Source organism: Pseudopodoces humilis, chromosome 1 (genome assembly GCF_049639895.1).
Source record: "Pseudopodoces humilis isolate 2021_Gansu_Grassland_sample_001 chromosome 1, ASM4963989v1, whole genome shotgun sequence".
Classification (NCBI taxonomy): Eukaryota; Metazoa; Chordata; class Aves; order Passeriformes; family Paridae; genus Pseudopodoces; species Pseudopodoces humilis.
In genome coordinates, this window is record NC_142200.1 from 27,724,918 (window position 1) to 27,752,917 (window position 28,000).

Here is a 28,000-nt window from a genome sequence, read left to right on the forward strand (position 1 = left end):
GCGGGCCCGGCGGTGGCGCGGCGGGGCGGGGCGCGCGGCGGGAGCAGGTGAGCGGGGCCGCTGTGCGGGCGGGCACCGGCGGCGGGAGCGCCAGCGCCGGGAGTCAGGGGGCAGGCAGGAAGAGAGTGAGGCAGTGGATAGTCCGTGCGGGCAGGACCGGGCCGGTGGAATCTCGCTGCTGCCCGTCCCGTGCCGGACGAGAACGGCCCCCGCCGCCTCCGCACAGCTGTCGCAGCTCCCGCGCACCTGTGGGGAGGCGGCCGCGGGCGGTGGCACCGCCGGGTCCGGTCCCGCTCGGGCGGGACGCCGGGTACGGAACTCTCCGTTCCCCAGGGCGGGGCCTCGCCGCGCCTTCAGGTGTTCTCTCTGCCGGTTCCCACAGCTGTGCAGAGGGACCGGGAGGGTTCCCCGGGCCTCGCCGGTGTCACGGGCTCGGGGCCGCCCTTGGAGTTACGTAAAGCGGTGGCGGCCCTCCCTGAGCGCGGCCCCTCGGCGGCGGGGCCGGGCCGGGCTGGGCGCTGCCCCAGCGGTGCCGGCCGGTCTGGTTTGGTTCTCGGTTTCAGAACCCTCGAGTCGTAGTCAGAAGTAGCGCGCTCCCTGACGTGCGGGTTTTGGGAGTAAGGTACCTGCATTTGCTTCTAGTTCTAGTTTCTAGTAACAGATTCTGGGGCAGGAATTACTCCTGTGTGTGTGAGGTGTGATAAATAGACCACCCCTCCACCCCCTCATTTTGAGTTCATAAGCAAGTAAAAAATGTTAGGTGATTGTTTTGTTTCTAATCAATTATCCTTGAATCGTATGGCTTACATGTTTCTCACTGAATATGCAAGCCATTAGCTGAAAAAGGTTTGGAACTGCGATAGCTGCAAGCTGCAGGCAAGCCCTTTTTAAGTGGTTTTATTACAGCCTATTTGCTTCACCCGCAAAAAGGGAGGTGGCTGCTGTAAACACCAGGATAAGTTGGTGTCATGCTGCTCTTGTAGCATGTGACAGCCGGGTTCCCGGGACTGTCCTATCCTGTTTTAGATCTTACAGTTCAGCGCTTCCAGCAATTCTCTTCCTTCTCTTTTCGTCCTTAACTCACAGCTGGGAATTAAACTAAACAAAATACAGGTTCCGAACAGGAAGCAAACTCTTGCAGAAAGTCAAGTAAATAGCTAGACAAGAAAGTGCAGTCTCTGGGGTATCTCATAGGTGTCATGAGCGGTTTGCTCTTAAAGTTGGTGTGCTGCAATAATTCTGCTGATTCTGTGCAGCTGGGGTAGGAGCAAACTGAGCACACAGACCCTCCTTGATTTGCCGAGGTAAGTAGGGAGTTACGTGGTTTGTCTAAAAGGATTTTTTTTTTTTTTTTAACGAAATTGTTCTCAGTTTCTTTTATTGCACGAATTAGCAGTAAACTATATTCATAGATAAGGCTGGATTCCTGGGGTTGTGACCTTCGTTGGGGCATTGTATTTTTTGCTAATATTCGGTAGCTTTCATAAAGTGCAGTTTGATGTGATTTTGAACCCTGTTGTAACTCATAGCGTGTAAATATTTTATGTACTAGGAAGTTGTGATACTTCTACAGCTGAAGATGGATTTACATATGTATTTAGGAATATATTTGTGTTTGAGAGTCTGGTAATGTAATATTTTGTATATTTATTTCAACTTTTTTTACAACAAAAATATTGAAGTTAAGTGAAGCCATGTATCATTTGCTCACTTGACCTGAAATTTCTGTTACCCAGAGAATACTTTCCTGCTACTCCTCAAAGTTGGAGGAATCTCTGTGTGACACAGGTAGTATCAGTCCCTCTTATTTGTCTGTGGGCATGTTTACTGTGTCAGATTGAGTCAAGAATGTCCTTCAGAAGAAAACAGTGTCATCATCACCTTTAATACTCACTGACTCACAATTTGGGGTGGCCTTGGAGAGTACAAAAGAAACTGAACCAGAAAATGTACCCTGGGAGCAGGCTTAGTGTAGTCCAGCTGCTAATAAGTATCCAGGCAGTGGTACAGAATTAGAGCTGGTCTGAAATGAAAGCTGCTGAAGCATGTACAGTGCAAGTGTTGGCCTCTCAACACCAACGGCTTTATCCTCAGGGTGGTCTGTGTTGAGCTCTCTTGCTTGCCCAATAGGTGCAGCTGCTCAGAAATTCGTGTGCAGTTAGGAGTAGTATGTCGTAAGTAAACAGGCTCAAGATAGTAAGTTCTTGACTGGCATTTGACTTTAAACGAAGAAGTTTTTCTAGGAAAGACTGTTCACAAGTATTGTAACTGGTGAAAGTGACATTGTGGGGTTTTAGGTTTGTTTTGGTTCTTTTCAGAAGGTGATGAAAAGCACAAGCCTTTTTTGCATCTTAAAATTTCACAAACTCCTAGGTTAGCTTAAACACATAGTCCCTGAGATGTGGGTTTATTTTCCACTCCAGATTCACAGTCATGCAACAGAGGATAAACACTTTTTACATACAGATTGTTTGATTTTTTGCACTCTGGAGTCACTTAGGTTCTTCTCTTCACAGGAATTGAATCCTGCACCTCCCAAGAACATAGCTTGGTTGGACATTGTTTAAGGGATGTTCTCAATTTATTGTGCTGGTAACATGGAAGAGCCACTGAAGTGGCAAGTGAAAAAGGAAGTTACCATTTTTAAAATTTCATTTAGATACTTATTTTTTCAGAGAATATTGCTAGAGAAAATTTATCAGACAATGCTTCATGCCTTGCATTAAGGAAAAGTTATTGCAGAGCTTATTGTTCAAGGTAGTAGATTTTCTTACTGAGATGCAGGTGAAAAAAGGCATTTAGATCTGGTATAGCTCCAGGAGAACATCTTGTCTCAGAGACAGGTATGACTTGCTTCTCTCACATTAAGTGAGGCTGAAGCAGGTCAGATGTCTGACACGTGGCTTCGCTCACACAACCAAGTACAGGACTATGTTGCAACAGAAGCTGCTGGATACTTCAAATCCCATCCCTGACCAGCCGAGTGAATCAGCAGGGGTTATGATAGTGACATTTCAGCTCCCTCAGATGCTGCTGAGTGTCCAGCTTCATTCCACAGTGAAGCAGAGATGTTCCAAGAAATGACTGCCAGTTTGAAATTGTTCTCCTGGTCAAGTTAACTGAGCTTTCTGACAGAGTGTGTGAAAATTTCCTGATGTAGCTGAAAGGATGACTGAGTTTGTGTTTTCCTTCACTCAAGGAATTTGTTCAAGAGAATTTTTCAGTCTTGCTCGTGCTGGTTCATTTAAAATTTATTTCTTTATTCCTGTGCTCTAGGATTAATTTTGAGCAAGAGAGGGAATGCATCACTTCACATTCGCAATTAGGAATCTCATTTGGTTTTGCTGCAGTAGATGATTGATTGTCTGATGTGAATCAGGTTGGCGGTTCCCCATTTCACAGCTTCCTGCAGCCTCCTGGTTGATTGGTTTATTCCTGGGTGAAATGGATTATGGCTCAAATCCTGTTAATCCAAAGAGGTGGCATTTAATTTGCATCTTGTAAGAGCTCTTCTTTGGGAGCTTTGTTAAAATGAGGAGAAGGTGCTTTTTGGCAGTTTGATACTGCTGTCTTAATTTTATTTTGCTTTTTCCCCAGAAATGTATGCACACAAAAGGCTTGTATATATTTCAAGACTCATTCGAAATGGTTTTGTGGAAGAAAAAATACTAAATTGTTTATTTATCTTTTTTTTCTGTGCACTTTCTTTTTCTATTTTAATCTTCTGGAATGGAAAACTACCTGCTATAATAACCCTGCTTTTGATGTGTATGCTTGTAAAACTTAATTGCTTCAATTCAGACTCCAGAAAATGTGCCCATTTAACATTGTGACAAACGTCTGTAGCATTATATACAACAGAGTTGTTTTGAAAAAATATCTTGCATTGAAAACAGATCCATTATATTTCAGTGAATGTGTAATATGCAAATATGTTTTCACCTAAGGTGTTTACTGTCATGTCTTTTGATTCATGTCATGTATATTGCTGCCTGTGTGTTTGGCTTGCATAGTCTACTGTGGATGTCTTACGGAACCAATTCTGAGAAAACCTTTTGATGAAACAGTCACCGAAACTACTTCTTATATGCCAAAAAATTGCTGACTCTTTGGATAAGACCAAATAACACTTAAGTCTTAAAGGACAAAAGGATTTTTCTCTTTTGTAATCTTGCTTACCCATGCTATTTTAATAGCTGTGGAAGACAGAACTCTTGTAAAGCTGTCTGTCAAATGGTTGAGATAGAACCTAAAAGCACCATTTTATATGAAGCCAAATTCTTTGTTAAAATGTTTTACCATCAATACTGCAATCTATCATCTCAGAGCTAATACATATTTTTTTCCAAAGCTGTTAATGTTGCTTTGACTTAAAAATGACAGCAATATTTTCTGTCCTTAATTGCAGGTGCTGTTCCTGAAAACAAAAGGAAACATGGTTTATACAACAAATGAAGCTTAAATTACTGGACCAAAAACTGAGGGCTCTTTTTTCATGAAGGATGGCAACACCATATGTTCCTGTTCCTATTCCTATTGGAAGTTCATCATCCAGCTTTACAAACAGAAACCAAAGAAGTTCTTCCTTTGGGAGCATCTCAACGAGTTCAAGCTCCTCAAAAGGACAGCTGGAGGACTCTACAGTTGATAGTTTTAAAAAGATGAGCGTGCCTGACCAGACTGGTTCCACATCATCTGCATGTAGCAGTCCACTTGTTAGGACTAAATTTACAGGTCTGGATACGTCCATAGAATACTGTACTCAGCCTGTAGAAGAAATAGAACAGAATGAAGATTCCAGGAGCTGGGAAGATCGACCATCCACACCTACCATTCTGGGCTATGAGGTGATGGAGGAAAGGGCAAAATTCACTGTAAGTTCTGGGCATAGTATAGTTGATCCTGTAATGAGAAGGCAACAATTGAATGTGCTTTGCATTGTCTTTCAGGAATTAATCGTGCAGTTCAGGGATGTTACCAGTTTAGCTTCAAAGTACTTCCTGACAGGAAAATACCATTCCTGTTACACAGGTGGGAAAACTGGGACTAGAAAGCTGTCTTTCCTGTAATTGTGCATGTGGAATAGAAGGAATTCTGTTTCATGTATCAATTTCTGCTGGAAAAGTCAAGAACTACTTGCAGTTACAATTCCTTGTGAAGTTGAACTTGTGTAAGTTCTGTGTAGTTAAACGTCTAAAATAAAATGTAGTCTTTTGTTTGACATGAATGATAAGAAACTTCGATTTTAGCCCTTTGCAGTTATAATTAACTTACAACATTTCTGTTAAAGTGCAAACATGTAGGTTTCAACTTCTTGCCCAGCTCAGTTTCTAGTGAGGGAAAATCTGTTCTGCAAACAGTCTGGGAAGTTGCTTATGCCATATCTTCTGCCAGAAGAGCAGCCTAACTGGTTTGTATTGATTTGTCTCAAAATGCACTGTTAGCTGGCAGTTCATTTTTTTTGCATGCCATAAATATATCGATGTACTTCTACATTTGTTTTTGTGGGTGTGGTTGAAATACTTCTTTGAGATAATACAGCAGTGCTTGTGGGACTGATGGAAGCTGTTTGTTTCTGATTATTAATTATATTACTTAAGATGAACAACAGAAATATTAATCTGAAATAGGTAAGGAGAAGGAAATAGCAGACAAACATTTTTTTCTTCTGTTTTCTTTTAGATTAGAGAAGTGCAGAATCTTTATGACAGTTAAAACACTAATGAAATCAAGATCTTTTCATAAAAAGTTTAATAATGATGCCTTTTAATTATTTGAGAATGATACCCTGTCTTTTCCTGAGATTCTCAGTTTCTAACATCTTCGTGCATGTTAGCATAAGAGAAGAGCGGAGTTGTTTGTAACAGGCAGATTAAAAAAATATTAAAAAAAGTTTCAAATAATAACCTTCAAAACTAAAATAACAGTCGATATTGTTAAATGTACAAAGATTAGTCTGAAAACACCACAGAATCATTTAGGTTGGAAAAGACCTTTCAGATTGAGTCCAGCCTTTGATCGCCGCCTTGACGACCAGATTATGGCACAAAGTGCCGCATCCAGTCATTTTTTAAGCACGTCCAGGGACAGTGACTCCACCACCTCCCTGGTCAGCTCATTACAGTGTTTAGCCACCCTTTCCATGAAGGAATTCTTCCTGATGTTCAGCCTTCCCTGGCACAGCTTAGGGCCATGTCCTCTTGTCCTGTCACTGGTTCCCTGGGAGAAGAGACTGACCCCCACCTGGCTACAGCTTCCTTTCAGGTGGTTTTAGGGAGCCATAAGGCCTCTCCTGAACCTCGTTTTCTCCAGGATAAATATCCCTCAGCCACTCCTCACATGACTTACCCTTTAGACCTTTCACCAGGTATTGCCCCTTTTCGGACATGCTTCCCTGTTTCTTTCTTGAAGGCATTGCCAAGACATACTCCAGTGTGCCTGTAAGGTGTTCTCTATTAACAATGACAACTTTGTCTCCTTATTGTATGTGGAAGGCCAGGTCACAGTACAAGTGAAACATTCTTCCACTGTAAAATGCTTGGATACATTTTTGCTCTTCCTGATTTCACCTCTGTAGCTGTGTTGGTTTCTGAAATCACACAATTAACTGTTTGTTTTCAGTTGGACGTTCTGCATGCATTTTGCTGTTCTGCATTAAAGCCAGCAAGTAATTAGTCCTAGGAATTTGAGTTGCTTTTGCAGTGCTAAATCAGTCAGATGGAAGACAGTGGAAATCAAAACCACTTGTAAAAGAGAGAAGACTCAATTGCTAAATTTTTTTTTTACTGTTGGTAGCATCTCATAGTTTCCAAAAATAAGAATCTGATTAAGCTGAATGATGTCCAGATTTTGGGAGTTAGATGTTAGTGCAGGTTAGACTACATGTTGCTGAAGCTTTTATGGGAGAGAAAACCTAGGCTGAAAACCTCTCCTAGTAAACATTTAGTCGTAAGTGAATTTGCAGTCTTGGAATGTTCAATTAGCTCAATTAGCTGCTTTTTTTACTTATTTTTTTTTTGTTTTAAGCCAAGTAGAAATGATAATGATACCCTGAATCAGCCAGAGTATGTTACCCCATATGGGTGTATTTTCATAGATGACGATTTTTTTATTTATAGAATGAAGCAATTCATGATTGAGTGGAATAAAGTGAATTTGTTGAATTAATTTGTGATTTTTGCTCAAGATCTTGTATGAAGGAACTGAGAGGTGTTTTTGTAATATTTTAGACCTTATTCATTAATTACAAACTTTAAAGAAAAGTCAAAAAACACTCAACCATCTTTTTTTTTTAACTTTGGCAGGAAAACAAAACATATTTGTTTCAGGTTGCCCATGATTTTGAGGCTGGTAATCAGAAGTTGATTGCACTCCCTATTACAGTTAAGTTCACTGTAATTGGTTAACTTTCTTTTTAAGTTATCTAATGTTCACTTGGAAATTATTCCCTTTTTTCTTGTATACATCTTTAAAAATGCTTTTGCAGAACTCAGAACAGTATACAGGAATAGAATACTGATTAGCAAGTAAATTCACACACACATTCCAAAGTTTCTTGTTCTGTGTTTTGATGTGTACTAACAAAGAGTCTTCACAATTTTTAAGGCAGAAAAATTATATTTTAGTGCTGTTTTTTAAGCATGTCCTGCAGCTTGAATTTTATAAGGTAATAGCTTTTTCCTCTATCACAATCCATGACTTCCACAGGTGACGCCTTCAAAGTGAAATTGTGTTTAAAACATAGATAAGAGAAGTAATTGCTAAAAAATTGCTTTTGATTCACACCATAGTTATCTGTAGTTTCTGTAACTATCTGGAACTTAATATATTATGGAATACAAAATTGCTAGAAACAGTCTCAGACCTGTACAGAACTTAGCTAGCACTGAGGTTATCACATGTTGAGACTGCAGTAAGAAAAATACTCTTTTATCAGCTAGGACAACCTGCTATGACAGCATGAAGTACAGAAAAAGATTTTACTATATTACAGATTAGAAAATGGTTTAAATAGAATTTGGTTAAATGAGGAAGTTTTTATCATTATGATTCTAAAAATACCTTTTTCTTTTTTGTATTATATTTTTAACATACAGACTGGGAAAAAGTAACCCAGTACAATTGCAGAACCTGTCTTTCTTTACATTGAGAGAGTAAGGTTATGACATTTGACACTGTTTAATGTTTTCTATTGAAGTTGTGTTGTTAGATTCATTGTGTTGGAATATTAATCCTCCTAAAAAGTAATTGTAGTATTATCATCATTGTTTTGTTTCTTTATCCATTTGCTTTTAAATAGGGTATGGTGCTTCTTTGCTGTTGTCTCGCTAAATCTGATTTGAGGTATCCATTACTTCCATTATACAGTGCTGGTATAATCATTCTGCTGCAGTTTTCTAGTGAAATCATATTTCGCTTGGAAAGACAAAACCTAACGTTCGAGGCAAATGCAAAGGAGGATGTAATTTTATTCTGCATCATTTCTCCTTGTGAAGCGAGTCAGATGAGACATTTTGAAACAGTATCACACTCAGTACCTGATTGATAACAGTCATCTTAAATACAGAGAGGCCTCCAGTATCAATGAGTAAAACTACAATTTAGTAAAGGTTAAAGTAGATCACTGAAAAATACTTCCCTTACTTTTTTGATAGCCAAGCCTTTTGTTCTGCTGGGCAGTACATTCTTTCTTACAGACAAATAGTTATATGTATTTAGGAATTATAGGAATGCCTTCCTTGAATTCTGAAATTAAATTAAATTCTTTGTACTGGTAATTGTTATCTGCATTTCTTCTACTCTAATTAAGATTTTTTTTTTAATCCATGAGTTTTGTTTCATTAGGAAGTAGAGGATCATTTCAGCCTTCCAGACAGTGCAGTGTGAGGTTTTGCACATTTTTCTGATATTTCTGTCTTTTCACACAGGTATACAAAATACTGGTGAAAAGAAGTCCAGAGGAAAGTTGGGTGGTTTTCAGACGGTACACAGATTTCTCCAGGCTTAATGACAAGGTGGGAATTATAAACTGGTAAATTCTCAGCCATCTTACCTCACCTCTTTCATGTCTTATATTTTTGCCACTTCTTCTATTTTTTTCAGATTTTAATGCATATAAAACACATACTGTATTAATGACTGGAAAAATTATTCCTCATTTTTTCTAAGATACATGAAACAGCTACCACTGATGTAAAGAAGATGTAACAACTTTACCTGAAGCTGTTGGTGTGCTTCAAACTTTATATTTATTCCTAGTTTCTATGATAAAGGAATTAACTCTTGAATATTTATCCCCTGCATGGAAATAGAACTAGGGGCTTGTATTCTCTTGCAGGAATGATCCAGTAGTTCTTTAGTTTTTTTCTGTGTAACAAACTCTACTTTTGTTCATCATAAAACTGAAGATTCATGAACATAAATATGTTCTTTGTGTGTAGATCAGTCTTTAATTGTTTTCAGTATATTCAAAGTTAGTAGTGAAATACTTTTGAAGATGGAGGAAACACCAGATGAATAGGGATTCTGGGTCAACAGCTTAATATTTTTAGAATACTTGAAAAAAATGCTTATCTGGAAAGCACAAGTTTTTATGTTTGGTAAATAGTGTTTGGCTATCTAAAGTAGAGAAACGTAGAGAAACAGTTTCACTTTTCTTTTTCCACTGTTCACTCCTAAGAATAATCTTTCATTGATAGTTCAACACAGTTTCTGCTAGTATGTTCTTTCATATTTCAACATGGACCTTACCAACACATCCTTTCTTTTTCCATAGAAAGGGTTTTTTTTGTATAGATTATCACTTTGGAATTGTGTGCCTAATCAACTAAGAGCTCAAGTCAGCTGAAATTTTAAAAACGGACTTAAAAATTTATCAAGGTTCTTGGTTTGACCTATTTGAATATTTTCTAGGCTACCTTTGAAACACCATTTTAAAACTAAATTGCTAAATGTCAATTAGTTTAAAGATTTAATTCTAAAGAAATACCTGTCTTAAATACAGACTATCTTAAATTAGGGAATGTCTTGATATTGGCAAAAGCCTGACTTCTTTTGAGATGATGATCTTGGTATTTCAACTCAGGTTTTGGAAGTCAGATCAATACAGCACTTTACATTTTGATTCAGCTATGTCAGGTATAAATCAAGGATTGTCTTACCTCCATTGGCTTTTAGTGTGGTTGTTAGTAGTTTGAAAAATTAAGAAGCCAAAATATCTATTAGAATAAATATTTCAATTATATACGTGAAGCCCTTAATCTTTGCCATTAAATCTTTGGCATAAATATTTGGCTTTTACCATTCTTTCTAGGTATAAGTATTTCTGCTTAAAGAAAAATCTCTATTTTTTAAAATTTGTGTCACAGTATGAAGATTTTTCATCTTTCAGTATATATCTAAACCGTTTACTTTTTGGTGTGTAAGACATTATATTTTTATAATACAGAATTGTCAGCTCTAGGAGCTTAAACATACTACCATTCAGGAAATACTAGAGAATTACAAAATAATGACATAATAATAGTTTGAAAACATGTAATGAAGTGTCCAGTCTTAAGAACCAAGAAGTTTACCATTTTTCCCCAAGACTGTGACTCATGTGACATGTGTAATATGTCACATGGTGATGTAGGAAGGAGTAGGAAAGGTGCTGGACCCAATCAAGCAGTCATGGCCAGAATAAGTTGTTTGACCCAGAGGTTTTCCTGCTGTGTCAGAGAAGTGTTCAAGAAAGAATGCCCAGGACTGTGCTGGTGAGAATTAGTCCACTGACAGCAGCTGGCTCTTACACTCTTCATCCACAAAAGAAGTAATCTGTGAGTAGGTGTGCTCTCTCCTTAGAATTAAATTACATGATCCATGTGACCAGACAAGTAAAAGTACCATTAAGCGGACATCTGTGTGGTTGAAAAGCTTTCCCAGTGATAGTTATCTGCAATCTTCTGTACAATTAAGAGGAACTCATGTTGTTGTATTCTATGGGTTCTGTTCTATTCAGATACATTCTTTTATATATATATATCTGTGTGTGTTATTAATCATAACTTGGTAAGAGATGAAGGAATTTTGGAGAACAAAAGATAAAGATATAAAGACGAGTCTAATATCAAGATGAAATTCAGTAAGAGGAAAACATACTTAATATTTAAATTCAGAAATGAAGAGTAAGGCTTTGATAATAAGCCATTCTGTAAATAAGGAACTAGTATTTATCATGGGCTATTCGAATAAACAGTATGTGTGATGTTTAAAAAGCACCTCACTTATGTGTAATGTAAGCAGTACTTACATAAGCAAAGGTTATCCATTAATGTGGTTCTTCCTTTAAAGTGTGTAGAGAAATTCTCTTTGAAATGCAGTATCTGTTCTAACTTTTCTAAAACTTAATCTGGTGAAAGAGTTGTGCATTAGAATTTCCTGTCACTGCAACATTCATATTAATATAATCAATGTATGCAGAACATCTCTGATAGAAATTGGCTAGATCCTGTATTCAGAAAAAAAGGTGAAATCATTCTTGTGGCAACTGAGATACCAGATTTTACAAAGCGTATTTGCTTTTTCATGATGGTTTTAAATCCTCTCCCAGATTTTTCTTTGTCAAGCATAACTTTGAAAAATGTTTTTTTATCAAAGTGGTAAAGTTTTTTATTATCATGCATATTAGAAAAATAATTGGCACCCTTGGAGAGGTTCATTGTTGTATAATCACAGAACCACTAGGTTGGAAGAGACCTCCAAGATCAAGTCCAATGCATGCCCTAATTAGCACCTCAACTAAACCATGGCACCAAGTGCCACATCCAGTCTTTCTTTAAGCACATCCAGGGATGGGGACTCCACCACCTCCCTGAGCAGACCATTCCAGTGCTTTATCACTCTTTTTGTAAAAAACTTTTCCCTAATATCCAACCTATATTTCCCTTGGCACAGCTTAAGACTGTGTCCTCTTCCTCTGTCAGCTGCTGCCTGGAGAAAGAGACCAACCCCCACCTGACCACAGTGACCTCTCAGGAAGTTGTAGAGGGTGATAAGGTAATCTCTGAGTCTCCTTTTCTCCAGGCTGAACAACCCCAGCTCCCTCAGCCGTTCCTCACAGGGTTTGTGTTCCAAGCCCCTCACCAGCCTCGTTGCCTCCTCTGGACTCGCTCTAGCGTCTCAAAGTCCTTCCCAAACTGAGGGTCCCAGAACTGGACACAGCACTCCAGGTGTGGCCTCACCAGTGCCAAGCACAGGGGAAGAATGACCTCCCTGATCCTGCTGGCCACACTATTCCTGATCCAGGCCAGGGGCCATTGGCCTTCTTGGCCACCAGGTCACACTCCTGGCTCGTGTTCAGCAGGCTGTCACCAGTACCCCCAGGTCCCTTTCTGCCTGGGCAATGTCCAGCCACACCATCCCCGGCCTACAATGTTGCAGGGGGTTTTTGTGGCCAAAGTGCAGGACTCAGCACTTGGACTTATTAAACTTCATCCTATTGGACTCTGCCCATCCATCCAGCCATTCCAGGTCTCTCTGCAGAGCACTCCTCCCTTCCAACAGATCAACACACTCTCCCAGCTTAGTGTCATCTGCATATTTACTAATGAAAGACTCAATACCCTCATCCATATTGTCAATAAAAATATTGGACAGAGCTGGCCCCAGCACAGACCCCTGAGGGACACCACTGGTGACTGGCCCCCAGCTGGATGCAGCCCCACTCACCATCTCTCTCTGCCCGGCCATCCAGCCAGTTCCTAACCCAGCACAGAGTGCTCCTGTCCAAGCTGAGGGCTGCCAGCTTTTCCAGGAGTGTTCTGTGGGAGACAGTGTCAAAGGCCTTGCTGAAGTCCAAATAGACACATCCACAGCCTTTCCCACATCCACCAGGTGGGTCACCTGGTCATAAAGGGAGATCAGGTTGGTCAAACATGACCTACCCCTCTTAAATCCATGCTGGCTGGGTCTGATACCCTGGCCATCCTGTATGTGCTGCATGATGGCACTCAGTGTAAACTGTTCTGTTACCTTACCAAATAACTGGCTATGTAAGGCTAACTGGTCTATAATTAATTTTATGCTTTCATTCACTTGTATGTTTTATTTCAAAGAAAAAAATCAGTATTTCTGATGTCAGCTATACCCTGTTGCTATTTAAATAACTCAGAAATACAATTTTGCATGTTACAAGGGTTTGAACCATACTTGCATACTCTTTTTATTCTGGGTGTAGGAAGAACTACTTTTTACAAGAAGTATCTCATGCATGTGCTGTGATTTATTCTTCTAGCCCCCCCAAGAAAGACAAGTTGCAGAGTCGTAGATCTGTAATGGAGTTTTATTCTATATATATGTATATATAGTACTTACTATCCCTGAGTACTTTAGAAGAATTACCACTGAAATTATTATTTACCTTATACATTTTATTTACAGTTTTCTTATGTTTACAGACTCAAAGGCTTTCAATGGAAGACTCAGACACTAAATAACAAATCAAAGGGTTTCATTCCTTTTTGAGGAAAAATGCAAAGCACTCTATTGCATAAGACAGCACAGCAAGTAACAGAACTGTGTCCACAATTTAAGTTGTAATTTGGACTGTACTTCTGGTTGAGACACATCTTGTGGTTGAACTTAGCAGAAGTCAGAAATATCTCATAAATCTGTATAAAGTGAATGCCTGTGGCAAAATTAGTTTTTTTTTTTTAATTTTTAATTTCTTTGTCATTAATTTCAATTTCAGCTGAAAGATATGTTTCCGGGCTTTCGGTTGGCCCTTCCGCCAAAGCGCTGGTTCAAGGATAATTACAATCCTGACTTCTTGGAAGATCGACAGTTGGGGCTGCAGGCATTCCTCCAGAACCTAGTAGCTCACAAAGACATTGCTAACTGGTATGTAATGAACTTTTGCTTGTGCATTTGTGGCTTTTTCCTGTCCATACTCCTCTTATAAAACTCCTAGCTCCAGCAGTGTATCTTTGGGCAGTGTGGTGAGGGATTTCAGTAACATTCATGTCGTGCATTTGGTCATTATGTGAATTATTCAGTGTCCTTTTGAATTAGTCCCATCTTAACATAAAAAAAGTGGAATTGCAATATTTTGAATTGTACAGGGATAATTAAAAGCTGTAATATTTAAAATGTTAGAATAATCCCATTTTTATTCCTAAAACATGACTTTTCTGTGTTTAATGCAGAATTGATAGTATTGTTAATTTATACTAGGTGTGTTAGGCTTACGTAATGGAGTACCTACACTATTGTGCAATTATTTCTTAAAATGTGTATTAAAGTACAATTTTTTATTGACATGACATGAAAGTAATAGGAGTACCTTTTTACAGATTCCTGTACATAAGTAAATGTAAACCACAAATCAAGAAAGTCTTAACAGTTTAAAATAAATCATGTGTTTAAGTAGCAAAGTGCAAAGATTTCTTTCAACGGTATCTTTTTGTACAAAAGCGTGAGATTCTTCCAAAGCAGGAAAATTAATAGGATGTAATTCTGACAAATGAAATGTAAAATAATTTTATTACTGATCAGAAGAGAATTTAAGTAAGCAACTTGCTAGAGGTAACGCAGTTAGTTTTCAAACTTTTGCCAACACCAGAAATAAAAAAGTTGAGGTTGCTGTACTAGAGATTCTTTGAGGAATTTGTCTGAGAGCCTGTCAACATCTGAAACTTCATTCAAAGTAAAGAGTAAGAAATGTTCTAAAGCAAAAATTAATTCCCTTGAGACTTTTAAAGGAACAAAATTTTTAAATTGCCAAGCTGTGGTGTGGGAGAATGAGACCGTATAGTGCTCATACCCACTTTACTTTTTAGTAGAAGGGCTGTTACTACATTTTACATGTTTTTATAAGGCATTTGACTGTTGAGTCTGGACAATAGGTATTTGTACATCAGTCTGAATTTGGTACTGCTTGTAGTAAAAAAAAAGTGGTAAGCATGTAAATAAAAATTATATGTCTCTTGTAGAGACAGGTAGTTATGATAGGGCTTGTATAAAATGGTTAAAAGATAAGGGGAAAAGGTTCAATGGAAATTTAGGGTGGTACCAATGGAATGTTAGATCATAATTGCAGACACTGATGTTCAGAACGTCTTGAAATCTTGAAATTATCTGGAGAGTAGAATGAACAATGAGATCACAAACTACTCCAGAAGGATCCTGAGGTACTGAGTGACTAACATCAATTTTCCTGTCTTGAAGTGGAAAATGACAGTAAGTACAGTCATACAGGTTAATGAACTCAGCTGGTTTTTGCAACCTGGAAAATTAACTATTTATATTGATACCACTAGTTTTCTGGACCAGTTCAGTACTCAGCAACAGTCAAAAAGTTTCATCAAAATCATTAGAGGAACTTAAAAGGGGAAAAGGAAGTTACTACTCTGGGAATCTGAATGGTACTTCTACATAGTTAAGTGCTAAAAGACAGCATTCAGTTTCAAATGAGGTATCTGTTAGAGGTACAGAGAAAGCAAGCAAGAAGAGATGAAACTGCAGAAGAACTTCCCTGCAAGAAGAGTTATCTTTAGTCTGTTGTCTAGGATGAGATGAACAGGGTGTGTGAAGTCATCAAAGGGGAGAGGGAAGGCAAGTAAAGAATGTTAATATTTTGATGATTCATAGTCATCCTGGAGTATGTCACACTGAGTGGCAAAGCTTTGTTGTGAGATGTCAAGAGACAAAGCTTAAATGGTTTCAAAAAGAAATGGGGCTCAACTTATGAGTTTCTGTGTCAGTGGCTATTAAGTATGATTATATGGGTGAGGTATGCAGCTGAGGAGTTTAAAAACTTCTTCATAATTAATTACGCAATATAGGTGTGCCAAAAAGAGAAGGAATCAATCTCTAATAGTCTCTAAATGTAACTTCTGTTATGCTGCTGGAGACATACTGGTGAATGAAGTGGACTTTCTCAAAATAGGTCTGAAGTCTTTATGCTTCATATTGTTGAAGCTAGATCAGCATTTCAGCTGGCGTGTTTTTATCTTGGTGATGGACCATATTGGACAAAATAGTGTTTGTCATAGTTCAAGGCAAAAAACACCAAACTATAACTTTTAGACTGCACTGGATATCAGCTATAAAACGGAATTAATATAAAATGTTTGTGGAACCAAATTGTATTTTGGCTCATGAAGAGATGGTTAACTGAAATGTGGTTTGTAGAATTTTTGTCCGTGTAGGACTCTGCATGAAGACAAAAGTTTTTAATAAACTTTATAACCTACTGATACGGTTCTAATGTTTGGGTCTATGGAAGGTCTAAATTCCTCAAGAAGTGTTTAAAATGAGTGAGATTTGATCCATCTAATATGTTTACCCACTTTTCACAGAATAAATTTACTATTAATGGGAATTAATATTTGTACTACACATAAGCAGTGGTAAGCTTTTCACCCTGTTTCCTACTTTAAAGCTCACCATTTTTCTCCAGTTTTGCAAATAAGTCAAACAGCTTGGGTCAGACCTAAACAAAAAAGGCTTTTCTCTTTGCAGAGAAATCTGTTTTATTTCTCTTTATGTACTGTATTGACAGAGGGAAATTTGCCCTTCGGGGATAGGAGACCTCTTTTGGTATACCTATTTTTTAATAAAACTAGATTCACAAAGTCTTTAAAGATAAAATGGAGGATAATATATGCAGGTGGCTAAATTTAGAGTTTGTGTTTTATAGACTTCTTCTCACTTTTTACATTATATTGAAGATTCAGTGAAAGATCAAATTGAAATTCACCCACAAGTTAAATCATGTTCAGGAAATTTTCATGTAACTCATGAAGTGGGAGAAAGAAGTTTAACCTGCTAAACAGTGGTATCGTCTGGCTTTATATAGATGACAGAGCTGTCCTGTCTCCACCCTGTTATAAGGAGCTTGGAAGGGACGAACTCGGTCAGCTTGGAGTCAGGGATCCCATGTGCTGCGCTGGTCCTTGCTGCCCTCCCTAATGCTGGCACTGCTCCTCCCTGGAGAGAGGTATCAGCCAGCACACATGTACAGCAAGCTCTGTCACAGGACAGAAAAGATCCCTGTGGTACTTTGAAGGCAGAATCTTCTATTCATGAAATGAAAGAAAGAGATATAACACATGGAGACGAGAGCAGGGTCAGAGCAGACTCTTAAGAGCAAAGCTAGGCTGCAGATAAATGTTCATGCCATCAGGTGCCTATTTCAGGTAAAGAAACAACAAGTAAATGTTTAGTGTATTTTAGATGAATGTTCTTTAGAGTCTTTTTAAAACTAAAAGTGATAGTATAATGAATGGTTAGTATTTGAAGTAATTTCTTCTCATTTTGCTTGCCACACCTGGTTGGTTAGGATGGTAGCTGGGTGAAAGTTTTCCTTTCTTGTGAAAGAAAACCTTTGTGAAATCTTTCACTTTGTGAAAGCGTCAAATGCAGAGAAAGAGTGGAAAACAGAAAATTACTGCCTTTTGCCCTCACCTTTCCATAGGACCCAGGTGGGAGGAAGAGACAGGAAATTAAGTTGGGTGTCACATTTTTCATTTTTGTGCACTCACTGCAGTAGGAGATGATTTAAAGATTTACAGTAGTGAGTTCAAGCACAGCATTGCTCCTAAGTTACTATATGCTAATTAATTGTGAATATAATGTTCTGATTTGAGGTTATTTGAAGAAAATTAATGTAACTGAGCAGGAAGGTCTTAAAAAGGTGGCTGAAGAGAGACCTGTTTGGAGATGTTTAGGAGTTCTATGAAAAGTAATCTAAATTTGGAAGGTAGAATGAGACAAATGCTTGAAATACGCTGTAGTAAACCACAGGATTACACCTACTTCCTTCTTCTGGCTTTTGCAAAACAATGCACAAAGGGGGATGGCAACTGTTACACAAATCCAAATGGAATGCATTCATTTGAAATGTGTTTCAGAGATGGCTATGTAGTAGCTCCATGGCACATTGTCTTCTATTATATTATAACTTATTATTTATATAAAAATATATACTGTAAATATAAAAATTATATAATGTGTATATGTTAATGGAGTATGATCCTAGCAAAATGGAGACAGGTTAATACGTTTCAGTACTCATGCTTAAATCCCCTGATACTACCTGAAGGAATTTGCAAATGGATTTTAACAGCATACTTTTCCTCCATCATATAATACTTATAATACTCACTTTTCTCCAGGAGAATTTTTCAAACCTCTTCAATACTTGCCAGTTATCATGTAGCAACAAATTGTATGAAAATTTTAAAAAAATCATGTAAAACTTTGTTCTGAAATTGCTTACTTACCTTCATAATTCATATTCTAAACACTGTCCCTGGTCAACACATACAACTGAGACTTGATAGTTTGTTAACTATTTGTTCATTAATTGTTTTGAATACTAGGGAATAAATTTGAGGATGTAAATTTTTGTGTCACTTAAATACCTCCATTTTGGAATAATTTTTAAGTGTTGTTGCTGGTTTTGTACTTTGAGTAATTAATTTTCTTTTATTTGGTAAAGCCTTGCAGTGAGAGAATTCCTTTGTCTGGATGATCCTCCGGGTCCTTTTGACAGTCTAGAAGAGAGCAGGGTAAGTGCTAAGTAGTGTGATAGAAACAGAATGCAAAAGGCAGGTGTTCTTGGAATATTGTAAGATCTGTGTCATGATACAGAATGAAACACTTCTGTTTCTGATCTTAGACAAAAATCACAAAAGGATGTGTTTCTAGTAGTAGTAGTCTGATAGTAGTCTGTAGTCTGATACTTGGTGCACACTGATCGTCTTTGCTGTACTTCATCCCTGTCCCAGAATATATCTTCTTCTTTGCCTTTTATGAGCCATGGATGAAGTTTGTTTTGTAAAACAACTACTTATATAAGGCACCTGCTGAACATAAGAAGAGATTTTACAAGTTTACATTCAGCACATTGTTACAATGCTTATACCTTAGAGTTCAGGTCTTGCAGGGAAGTATTTCTTGCTATAAAATCACAGAATGATGGAATGGTTTGGGTTGGAAGGAGCCTTAAAGATCACCTACTTCCAACACTCTTGTCGTGGGGGTGTTCTCATGTAATGAATACAGTTACATGATTAACTTTCACCACCAAAAATAATGTTCTTGTAGAAAACTAAGAAGTGTCAAGCAATGTTGTAAACCAGCAGCCTTTCAACATGCATATGAGTGCAGTGAACAAATAATATTGTGTGCTGCAGCCCATTTTATTGGAAGTTCTGCTGACATGCAGAGATGTATCAAGGTTGTCTACAGCAGATGAACTTAGTTTTCTTGCTTTATAGAATAAATAATTCTGTGTTTTAGAATTGTACGTACATTTTTAGTCTTGCAGAAATTATGAATGTTAAATGATGCTTGTTCAACTAAATTGATATTTGCCAGTTTGTTTTGCATATATGTAGGAGTGCCTTGGCTCTTGTTACATCACTGTGTGCGTGCGAAACATTTGGTATGTTTTTTGTGGCAAAAGCTCATATTTGATTTCTGTACAAGCCCTTTTCATCACTGATATTTAAGCTGATGAATTTTTTTTTATATTACCATAATTATTTATTCAGATAATTTAAAAAATTTTAGTGCCTTCTTCATTGGAATTTCAGTCATGCATGCTGTGGTGAAATTATTCTTCCACTGGAATTTAACCAAATCATTAAAACAGCTGTGCTGTTGTAGTTTTAGCTATTACCCATTTCTGTGAAGCTGTTGAGACAGCTGTCATAAAATTGTCCAGGTTATACCGCACCTTATTTATAGAGTGACTGAGGTTGGAAGGGACTTCTTGATATAGTCTATTGCAACCCTTCTGGCTCAAGTAAGGTCAGCTACTGCAGGTAGCCCTGGACCGTGTCCAGTCAGGTTTTTAATGTTCTGCGGAGGAGGCTTCACAGCCTCTCTGTCCAGCCTGCTCCAGTGGCTGACCCACCAGCACAGTTAAAAGGTGCAACCTCTCAGGTCCCGTGGATATTATTATGTCCAATTTGTTTAAGTGCTCCCTGGTCTGGTCTTCCCTCACTGCAGGTGAGTTTTTCTTGATCTTCCTTCTGATTACAGGAAAGGAATTACTCAAGGCTGGTCTTTCCAATCAACACAAAAAGTCCATGGTTTCCCACCTTTCTTTTGTAGATGATGTACTTGTAGAATCCTTTTTTTGTTTCTTTTCACATGCCTTGCCAGATTCAGCTCCAGATTGTGCTTCACTTTCATAAACCTGTCCCTGTAAGATTAGCCAGCAGCCTTACATTCCTCCTGTGTCGTCTCTCCATGCTTTCACCCCTAGCAGAATTGCTTTTTATGTCTGAGCTCAGGAGATACTGAGCCACCTGCCACTTTTGCTTGACTTTCTACTTGTTTAACTGTACTTACTGACCCTGCAGGTGGTGATCCTTAAATATCTACTAGCACTCCTAGACTGCTCTTTGTCTCAAGGTGTTTTCCCATGGATTCTTTCTTCCAAGCAGGTTGCTGAAGAGTCTGCTCACCCTGAAATCCATGGTTGTGATCATGCTTTTTGTCTTGCTTCTGATTGGTAGGAGCCTAAACTCCTGCATACTAAAAGCATCCATATCCATCCCTTACTGTTTGTTGCTTTTATTTTTTTCTTTCCCTGAACTGCCTTATACAGGAAAAACACCAAGGTTCATGTACTTATTCCTGTAGTTCATTTTAAAGATATCTCAAAATTTACTTCTGTTTTGCCTTTCTATTACCATCCAAAGCATGGCAGAAAAAAAAATTCTGTTTACGTGATAATGGAAAATATAGGTATCTTCTGTTTGGTTTGCGTCTATTCTGTTATTCCAAGGACTTGCCAAAACATTTATCTTTTTTCAGGGAGAGATCAAGGTACCTGCTCTGTTAGAAGCTGATTAGGCCTAGAAATTGAATCCCAGAAAAGTAGGCAAAATATTCACTAAATCCATTTTTCTTCTGTCATATCCTTGGTAGCTGTTCCACAGGTCTTTTCCCAGCCATCTCTGTTTCATGATCTGAAGAAGGAAGCAGTGCTGTCTCGCATTCTGTCATTGCTTCTGAAAGGTTGTCCTTTCAGAATTACAGGGAAAATTAGTCCAATGTTGGTATTAAAACTGTTCCAAACTCCAGGTGTTCAGCTGTCTAAAGAACAATATAGCTCATTACAGGCTGTTCTCTTTCTCAGCTTTGGTTCACTTTTCTGTTATTACAGCATCCTTCAGAATATATTGATGTTTTCTTAGTTATGAACCGTGCCTGTGTTTGCTTGGGCAGCTCATACCCAAATTTCAGATAGAGATGAGTTTTTCCAAAAACTCTCATACAGAACAATGAAACAGTTTTTAACACTTGTGCAGGATTTTTATCTATTTTGTGTGTAGGGAAGTTTCCACGTGCCTACATCTAAAGGTTGAAATAATAAACTTAATTATGTTCTTAAGGAAATATTGTCCAATTTTCAGTTAGGGTATCTGCAACCTTGAATGTTTTTACAAAGAGCAGAAAAAATTACTTAGTTGGCTTGGCAGAAATGGGATGACTGCTTAACTAGAGTGATAGCTAAAGCAATCACTACAAATGCTGTGTCAAGAATGAATTGCATGACACCTGCTCTTAGCTCTGGCAGATATGAACAAAGCTATGGCTTAACTCATGGCTGGTCTTCAAGTGCCTATCAACAAAGATATGTTTGCTGTATGAGTCAATAAAATAAATTAAAATTCCATGGAAAAAATAGGTTTACTGAATTGAAAACTCTTCATTTGTTTGTATTGCATAATTACAGGAGAGCTTAACATTTTAAAGATCATGAATCTGCTTCAGTTAAAGCAAAGCATAGTATATTAATGTTTGTAGCATGTTTTAAAACTTTAGGAAAAATAGTGTCTTAACAGCATTGTTCTTAACTGAGCTCGTATAAAATGTTTATATTCATTGGACTCTGAATTAGCAGTTAGTTGCAGGTAATATTAAGCCAAGAAAGTCTCCCACATGGGGCTCTTATTTATAGAGAACATGTAAATTATTAAATCAGAATTGCACATTGCTGCTGGAAGACTTGTGCTTTCCAGTAATAGATGAAGAGGCTCTGTGCCAACGCTTCTGTCACTTCCTGCATTTGCGTTAGACACAGGCTCTTCACGTTAGGTTTTGTGATTGCTCACTGACAGATCCATCAAGATGTGTGACACATACATGTCCTGCTCAGCAGAGGAGCACAGCCTGTTTGTCATGGCTGAGTAATTAATGTTCACAGCATCCTGTTAAACTTCTTCAAAATATTTTGTACTGGTGTTCTGATTGTCATGATTTCATATTTGTAACAGGTGTTTGGTTCAGAACTGTACAGCTTTGTCCTTATCCTGGGTAAGGGAAGTGTACATACTTAATACAGATATTCCTCGCATCATACCTTGAAACTGATTTTCAAGTCATGTGGAAACAAAACTTCTATGAGGAGAAAAGGGACCAGGGAATTCAGTTTATGTTCCATATAGGCAAAAAGGTTCAAAATCAGGAACTACTTTTCTAGTGTCTCTCTTGTGAGACAAACAAATGATGTGATTAAAGTATTTGCATTGCAGTTTAGCATAATAAATTCATCATTCAAAGCAGCATTATTAAGATAATAATTTTGTTTTAAATTTACATAGTTTTTTTATAGTAATCAATCTGAAGGCAAGCAGCTATAACACTGTTACAGATTGATATTTCTAAGAGAAAAGTCAGTAAAGGCAGTCCACTGAAGTTAAAAGTGAAGATGCTCTTAAATTTGTCTTTTAGGCTTTCTGTGAAACTCTGGAGGAAACAAATTATCGCCTACAAAAAGAATTGCTTGAAAAACAAAGGGAGGTTGAATCACTGAAGAAATTATTAACTGAAAAGCAACTTCATATTGATGCTGTTGAAAGAAGAATTAGGTATGTAGAAATTTTAAGGGTTTTAGGAGGTTATCTCCATGAAAGCATTTTCTCTGTCTAGTTACAAGCACCAGCTTTAGTTGTATCTTGGAAACCATTTTCCCTGCATAACCACATACAAAGCAATATTTTCAGTAAGCTCTTTCTCATATGCTGGCTAAAAGCTATTTAGTACAAATGACTGAGAAACCTGTCCTATCTTTTCACTCTAAAGTAACTGTGATTGGTTCCTAATCCTTTAAGTCCTGTTAAGATAGAGCAAGATTCTGTTCTGCTTTTGAAATGTTGAAAATGTGAAATGCCCTGCTAGAGATAAGTGGGAAAATTGCTTTGTGTTACAAAATTCTGTCTGTACTCAAAGCTTTGAACAGAGCATAGGGATCAAGCAGTTCTGTATCTGTAATAATTTGTTTAATTCTGTTCTGAATTGCTTGGAATGAGATGCTGCAGCTACCATTTAAATAGCATGGGAGATTGTCCACTTAAACCCAAGGGAAAATGGTACCTGTCTGCTAAATTCTGTGGCAGGAGCTGAGGAATTGATGTTGTGCTATCCAGCGTCCCATTAGAGCTGCTGAGTCAGTGTGGCAGCATTTCCTTAGCAAGAGAGTGAATTCCTGTGGTATCATTAGAACTTAATCTAATTATTTAGGAACTTTAAAGACCATCCAGTTTCTTCTAGATCAGGTAGCTCAAGGCCCCATCCAACCTGGCCTTCAACACTTACAGGGATGGAGCATTCACTTCTCTGGGCAACCTGTTCCAGTGCCTCCCACCCTCACAGTAAAGAATCTCTTCCTTACATGAGATTAGATGAAAAAATATCCCCTCTGAGTGTGTCAGACCAGGGACAGTGAAGAAATCTAAAAAAAAAAAAAAAAAAAAGGAAAACTTAAAACAAATTTTATTTTAATACTGAATGGGTTGCTGACTGTAGCATATCCAGTTTGACTAACAAATCACAGTTCAAAATGTTCTAGTGAGCTACCTTAGGGAAAGGTTATTAATGGACTTATTGTGGCTGACTGAAAATTCTGATCAGAATACTATATTCAGTTTGTTTCTTACTCCTGAAGGCAAATAATTGTATTTAGAAGATGTTTCCTCTGTTTGATGAAAAAGTTATGACATGCTGCTGGCTTAAATAGTGAAATAGTCAGGAAAAGTTAAATAACTTGCATTTTGCTAAAACATCATGATAGGAAATTCTGTGTAACTGAAAATAAAAAGGCATGAATAGCAAAAATGGGACTTGATATTTTAGTATTTTCCCTGAAGATAGATGATTTTTTTAATACTCAAACAGGCTGCTAGTGTCCCAGACATATAAAATCAGTGAAGGTCAGCTACATAGTGTCTGAAGTCTTGATGAAAAGTAACTATTGTGACTTTTAGCTGTAAAAATTACCAAGTATACTTGTGATGTTGTTTAAGAACTTCAGCTTGTCTGATGGGAAATGAACACAAAAGAAATGTGTCTTTGGCCTTGTTGAAGTAGAATTTTTATTTGGTGGCCCAACAAGAATTAAGCATATTATGCCTACATGCTCTAAAGGTACCTACAATGGATGTGAGGCAGAAGGGGACAGTTGGACAAGTCCTGAGACTTGCAGGAGGATTATTAATATTACTATTGTATTATTGCTGATTTGGTTCAAACATAGGCTGGTAGTCATGTTGCAGAATGCTGTTAAGGCTTTACATAAAATGCATGCATTAAAATAAAATAAGAACAACAGTAGTTGGAGCAATCTTAAAAGGGAAAGAAGTACAGTAGTATCACTTTAAACACAAAACGGATCACAAGTTTTTGTTTCCAATTCAAGTCACAGCTTTCAATGCTAAATTGATGTATGTTTTCTACATAGAGAAATGGTTTGGAAAAAAAGATTTCTTTAGTCAATCTACATGACCATATTCCCATTTGTAGCCAAGCTAGCTGGACCATTATCCTGTGTTGTCATTAAGAAAAAATTGTCTTTATCACTAATGGAAAAATGCATTGCTTTGAAACTTAGTGTGTGGTTTTGGGAAGTTACAGTGAGGAACTTGAGAAACTACTGAAAAATATTTTTGTCATCCTACTCTCTTCCTTCTGACTATATTTCGGTTATAATCCTTCTGCCATTTAGGCAAGATGTGTGTGGCTTAGTCTGAATGTAATTTTTTACTTTGTCATACACACTCCTCTGGGACTTGAATTTTGTGAAGCTGTTAAATTTTCGTTCTCAACCAGAGAATGATAAAATGGCCTGGGTTGAAAGGCCTGCCATGAACAAGGAAACCTCTCACTAGACCAGGTTGCTCAGAGCTCCATCCAACCTGGCCTTGAACACTTCCAGGGATGGGGCATCCACAGCTCTCCAGACAACCTGTTCCAGTGCCTCAGCGTCATCACAATAAAGATTTTTTCCCTAATACTCAATCTAAACCTAACCTCTTTCAGTTTGAAGCCATTCTCTCTTGGGGGAACAGTTCCTGTTACAAGAGGCTCTTATAAAAAGTCTCTCTGCATCTTTCTTTTAGGTTCCCTTCAGGTACTGGAAAGCTACAATTAGGTCACCCCAAAGCCTTCTCTTCTCCAGGCTGAGCAATCCCAATTCTCTGAGCCTTTCCTCATAGGAAAGGTGCTCCAACCCTCTAATCATCTTGGTGGCCCAGAGATTTAGAGGACTTAATTCAGTTTAGGAATAAGCAGCTGGAACAAATAAACTGTTTAAATAGCTATCCAGTGCAAGCCCTGCCATCTCTGTACCAATAAGAGAAATGGGGCATGCAAGAGTGAGATTGAAAGGTTTTTCAATCTTTTTGCAGAAGCTGCCAAGGTTAATATGAAACAAGAGTTCTTCAGTGACAAATGTTTGCTGTATGGATTGGTGGTACTCTGTTCTTATCTGTTGTAGGGATTTATCTTTAGGAAAAGTGAATCGTCAGATATCAGGAGAAGAAAGTGAGTGCAGTGGTGAGGTGGAATCTTCTGCAGTAGAAGCAGACCAGGGTACCCTGTGTGAGGACAGCTGGTAAATACATTATTTTACTTGTATTTTAGTTATTCTTAAAGTATGTTTTTTTAAATGTTTGGTCAAGCATTAATTCTGCACAGCTGAGAAATTCAGCATTTTACTGCAACTCTCTGCTGCATAAAGGCCCTCAGGATAGATAATTTTAGATCTGGAATAAGCAATAAGTTAAAAAAGCTTTGTCAATGTTTTGTGGATTGTCTGCATAAAATGGCTATAGAAAATCATACCAGTTTCCACTTATTGATCTGTCTTTGCAGCTCAGACAAAGAGAACCATGAGCCATGCTGGAGTGGCTCTTTGGCTGGAAATTCTGTTCCAGAAATTGAAGTTGCTGAAGTAGCCTATACCGCGGATGAAGAATAGCTGACCAGCAGCAGCTGCTACCTGGGACAGGTTCATGTTAAGGGTGTATCTGTGGGTAGGATCTTAGAGTAGCTGTGAAGAATTTACAGCAAAGAGCAAGAATGCACATACTGAATGTTTACATAAATCCTTACAAATTTTTAATGTAAGAAATATACCCAGTGCTGCTTTGATTTCAGTTTTTATCTAGCCCTTACATATTTAATATATTGAAATCTAATAAGGGCTAAAATCAGCTAAAGTTTAGATAGTGTACATACACAATTTGGCTGACTTTCTTAGTAGAATGACAAAAGTTTCACATTAAATCATGGAACACATCTAACTCATATGTCATATATTGCCACTGTTGTGACACATTTGATGTGTTCATCTGTTTGGTATTTGTATTTTCTTATAGCCATAAAATAACGCTTGCTGAAGTAAAAATGGACTCGTTTGTTTAGGAATGGAGAATGTGTTGGTTTTAAATTCTAAAGTTGAAGAAAGTTTCTCTGGAAATTTTATGCAATGCAATAGGAAAACTTCCAGTACCAAGAGAAAAGTAGTTACAAAATGGGATCATAGTTGGATATTGTAAAATGGTCATTTTTGCTGAAAGAACTGATCTGAGACCCCCAAAACACTGTGTATTTTCATCCCAAGATAGCATGCTGTAATAGTTTTTGTTCAGTAATGCTGCTTTGAAAATCTGGGATACCTTTGTTATATACCCGTGTAACAAAAAGATCTGTAAGTTTGCCTTTTACTCAGAACACTACCTCTTACCACCTTGCTAATGCATTCATGTTTGTTTAAAAATGTTCCAGATTATATGGAGGTTATTGAAAGACTTCTAAAGAAGCCATATTTTTTCCTGCACAGTTCATAACTAGATTGAATCTAGTTGCAGTGTATTTTTGTTTCAATATATTGTACACATGGGGATGTTGGTACCTATGTTGTATAGCTTATTTTTCAAAATGTATTAAAACAGGAGATGCACTTTATAATTAAGACTCCATTGTGCCAAGTTCAGTTGGCTAATTGGTTGAGAAATGGGAGTTGCAGGGAGAGGATTATGTAGTGCCTTTTTGTATTTTACTTGTTCATTACTGCAGAATTTTGTTACAGTGCTCTGGGTCAGTTCTGTGGAATCTTTGATACAGCATTTTTCTGTTCTTCACTTATTTACTGAAAGTGCCTTGTTTTATTATGCTTTTCCAATAAGAAGAATGCTGTTTTGTTTTAATTTTTTTTGCCCTATTCCACCCACATCGTTGTTTAATGTTGTCAATATGCAGTGTCTTTGTGCTGGAGTTTTCAAAGGGAGCTTTGTACTTCAGGCTATGCATACAATGACCTTGATGCAGAACTGTATAAACCTTCCTAGTGAAATAAAACTATGGACAAAACACCTGTCTTCTTTTTGCATTGTAGAAAAAAACCAAACATTTAATGCCTTGTCTAGTAAAAGGAAAAAATACTGCTAGAATGAGACATTTCTTACCTCGGAGATTTCCTGCACTTACTCAGCCTTGGTCTGAATCCTATTTGTACCAAAAATTGTCTGCATGAAAATGAATGAGAATGCTGTGACACCAGAAACCTTACTGTACTTCCGTTGAAGGTAAAAGTAAAAAGGGAACTGGTTTTCTTTTTGTTTTGTTTTGTTTTGTTTTGTTTTTTAATATCCTACAGAAATCCTCATAGATGCTGAGTGAACTCAATAAAGTTTTGGCACACTATTGAAAATACATGAAA

At 37.7% G+C, this 28,000-nt stretch overlaps 1 protein-coding gene across 3 annotated transcripts; it reads left to right on the forward strand.

The window, feature by feature from the left end:
* On the forward strand, window positions 1-27,993 carry SNX16 (sorting nexin 16). 3 transcript variants are annotated; one of them, XM_088061907.1, is made up of 8 exons: window positions 1-47; window positions 4,409-4,874; window positions 8,928-9,014; window positions 13,730-13,878; window positions 18,482-18,551; window positions 22,735-22,871; window positions 25,775-25,891; window positions 26,152-27,993. In XM_088061907.1, exons 2-8 carry the CDS (start codon window positions 4,503-4,505, stop codon window positions 26,255-26,257), a joined length of 1,038 nt encoding a protein of 345 aa, XP_087918033.1. In that variant the 5' UTR covers window positions 1-47; window positions 4,409-4,502; the 3' UTR covers window positions 26,258-27,993. The 3 variants fall into 3 exon arrangements, with proteins under 3 accessions (XP_087918033.1, XP_087918027.1, XP_087918038.1); XM_088061901.1 differs by lacking the exon at window positions 1-47 and adding an exon at window positions 633-1,304; XM_088061912.1 differs by lacking the exons at window positions 1-47; window positions 25,775-25,891 and having other exon boundaries at window positions 4,488-4,874.
* Window positions 27,994-28,000: the final 7 nt, after the last annotated feature.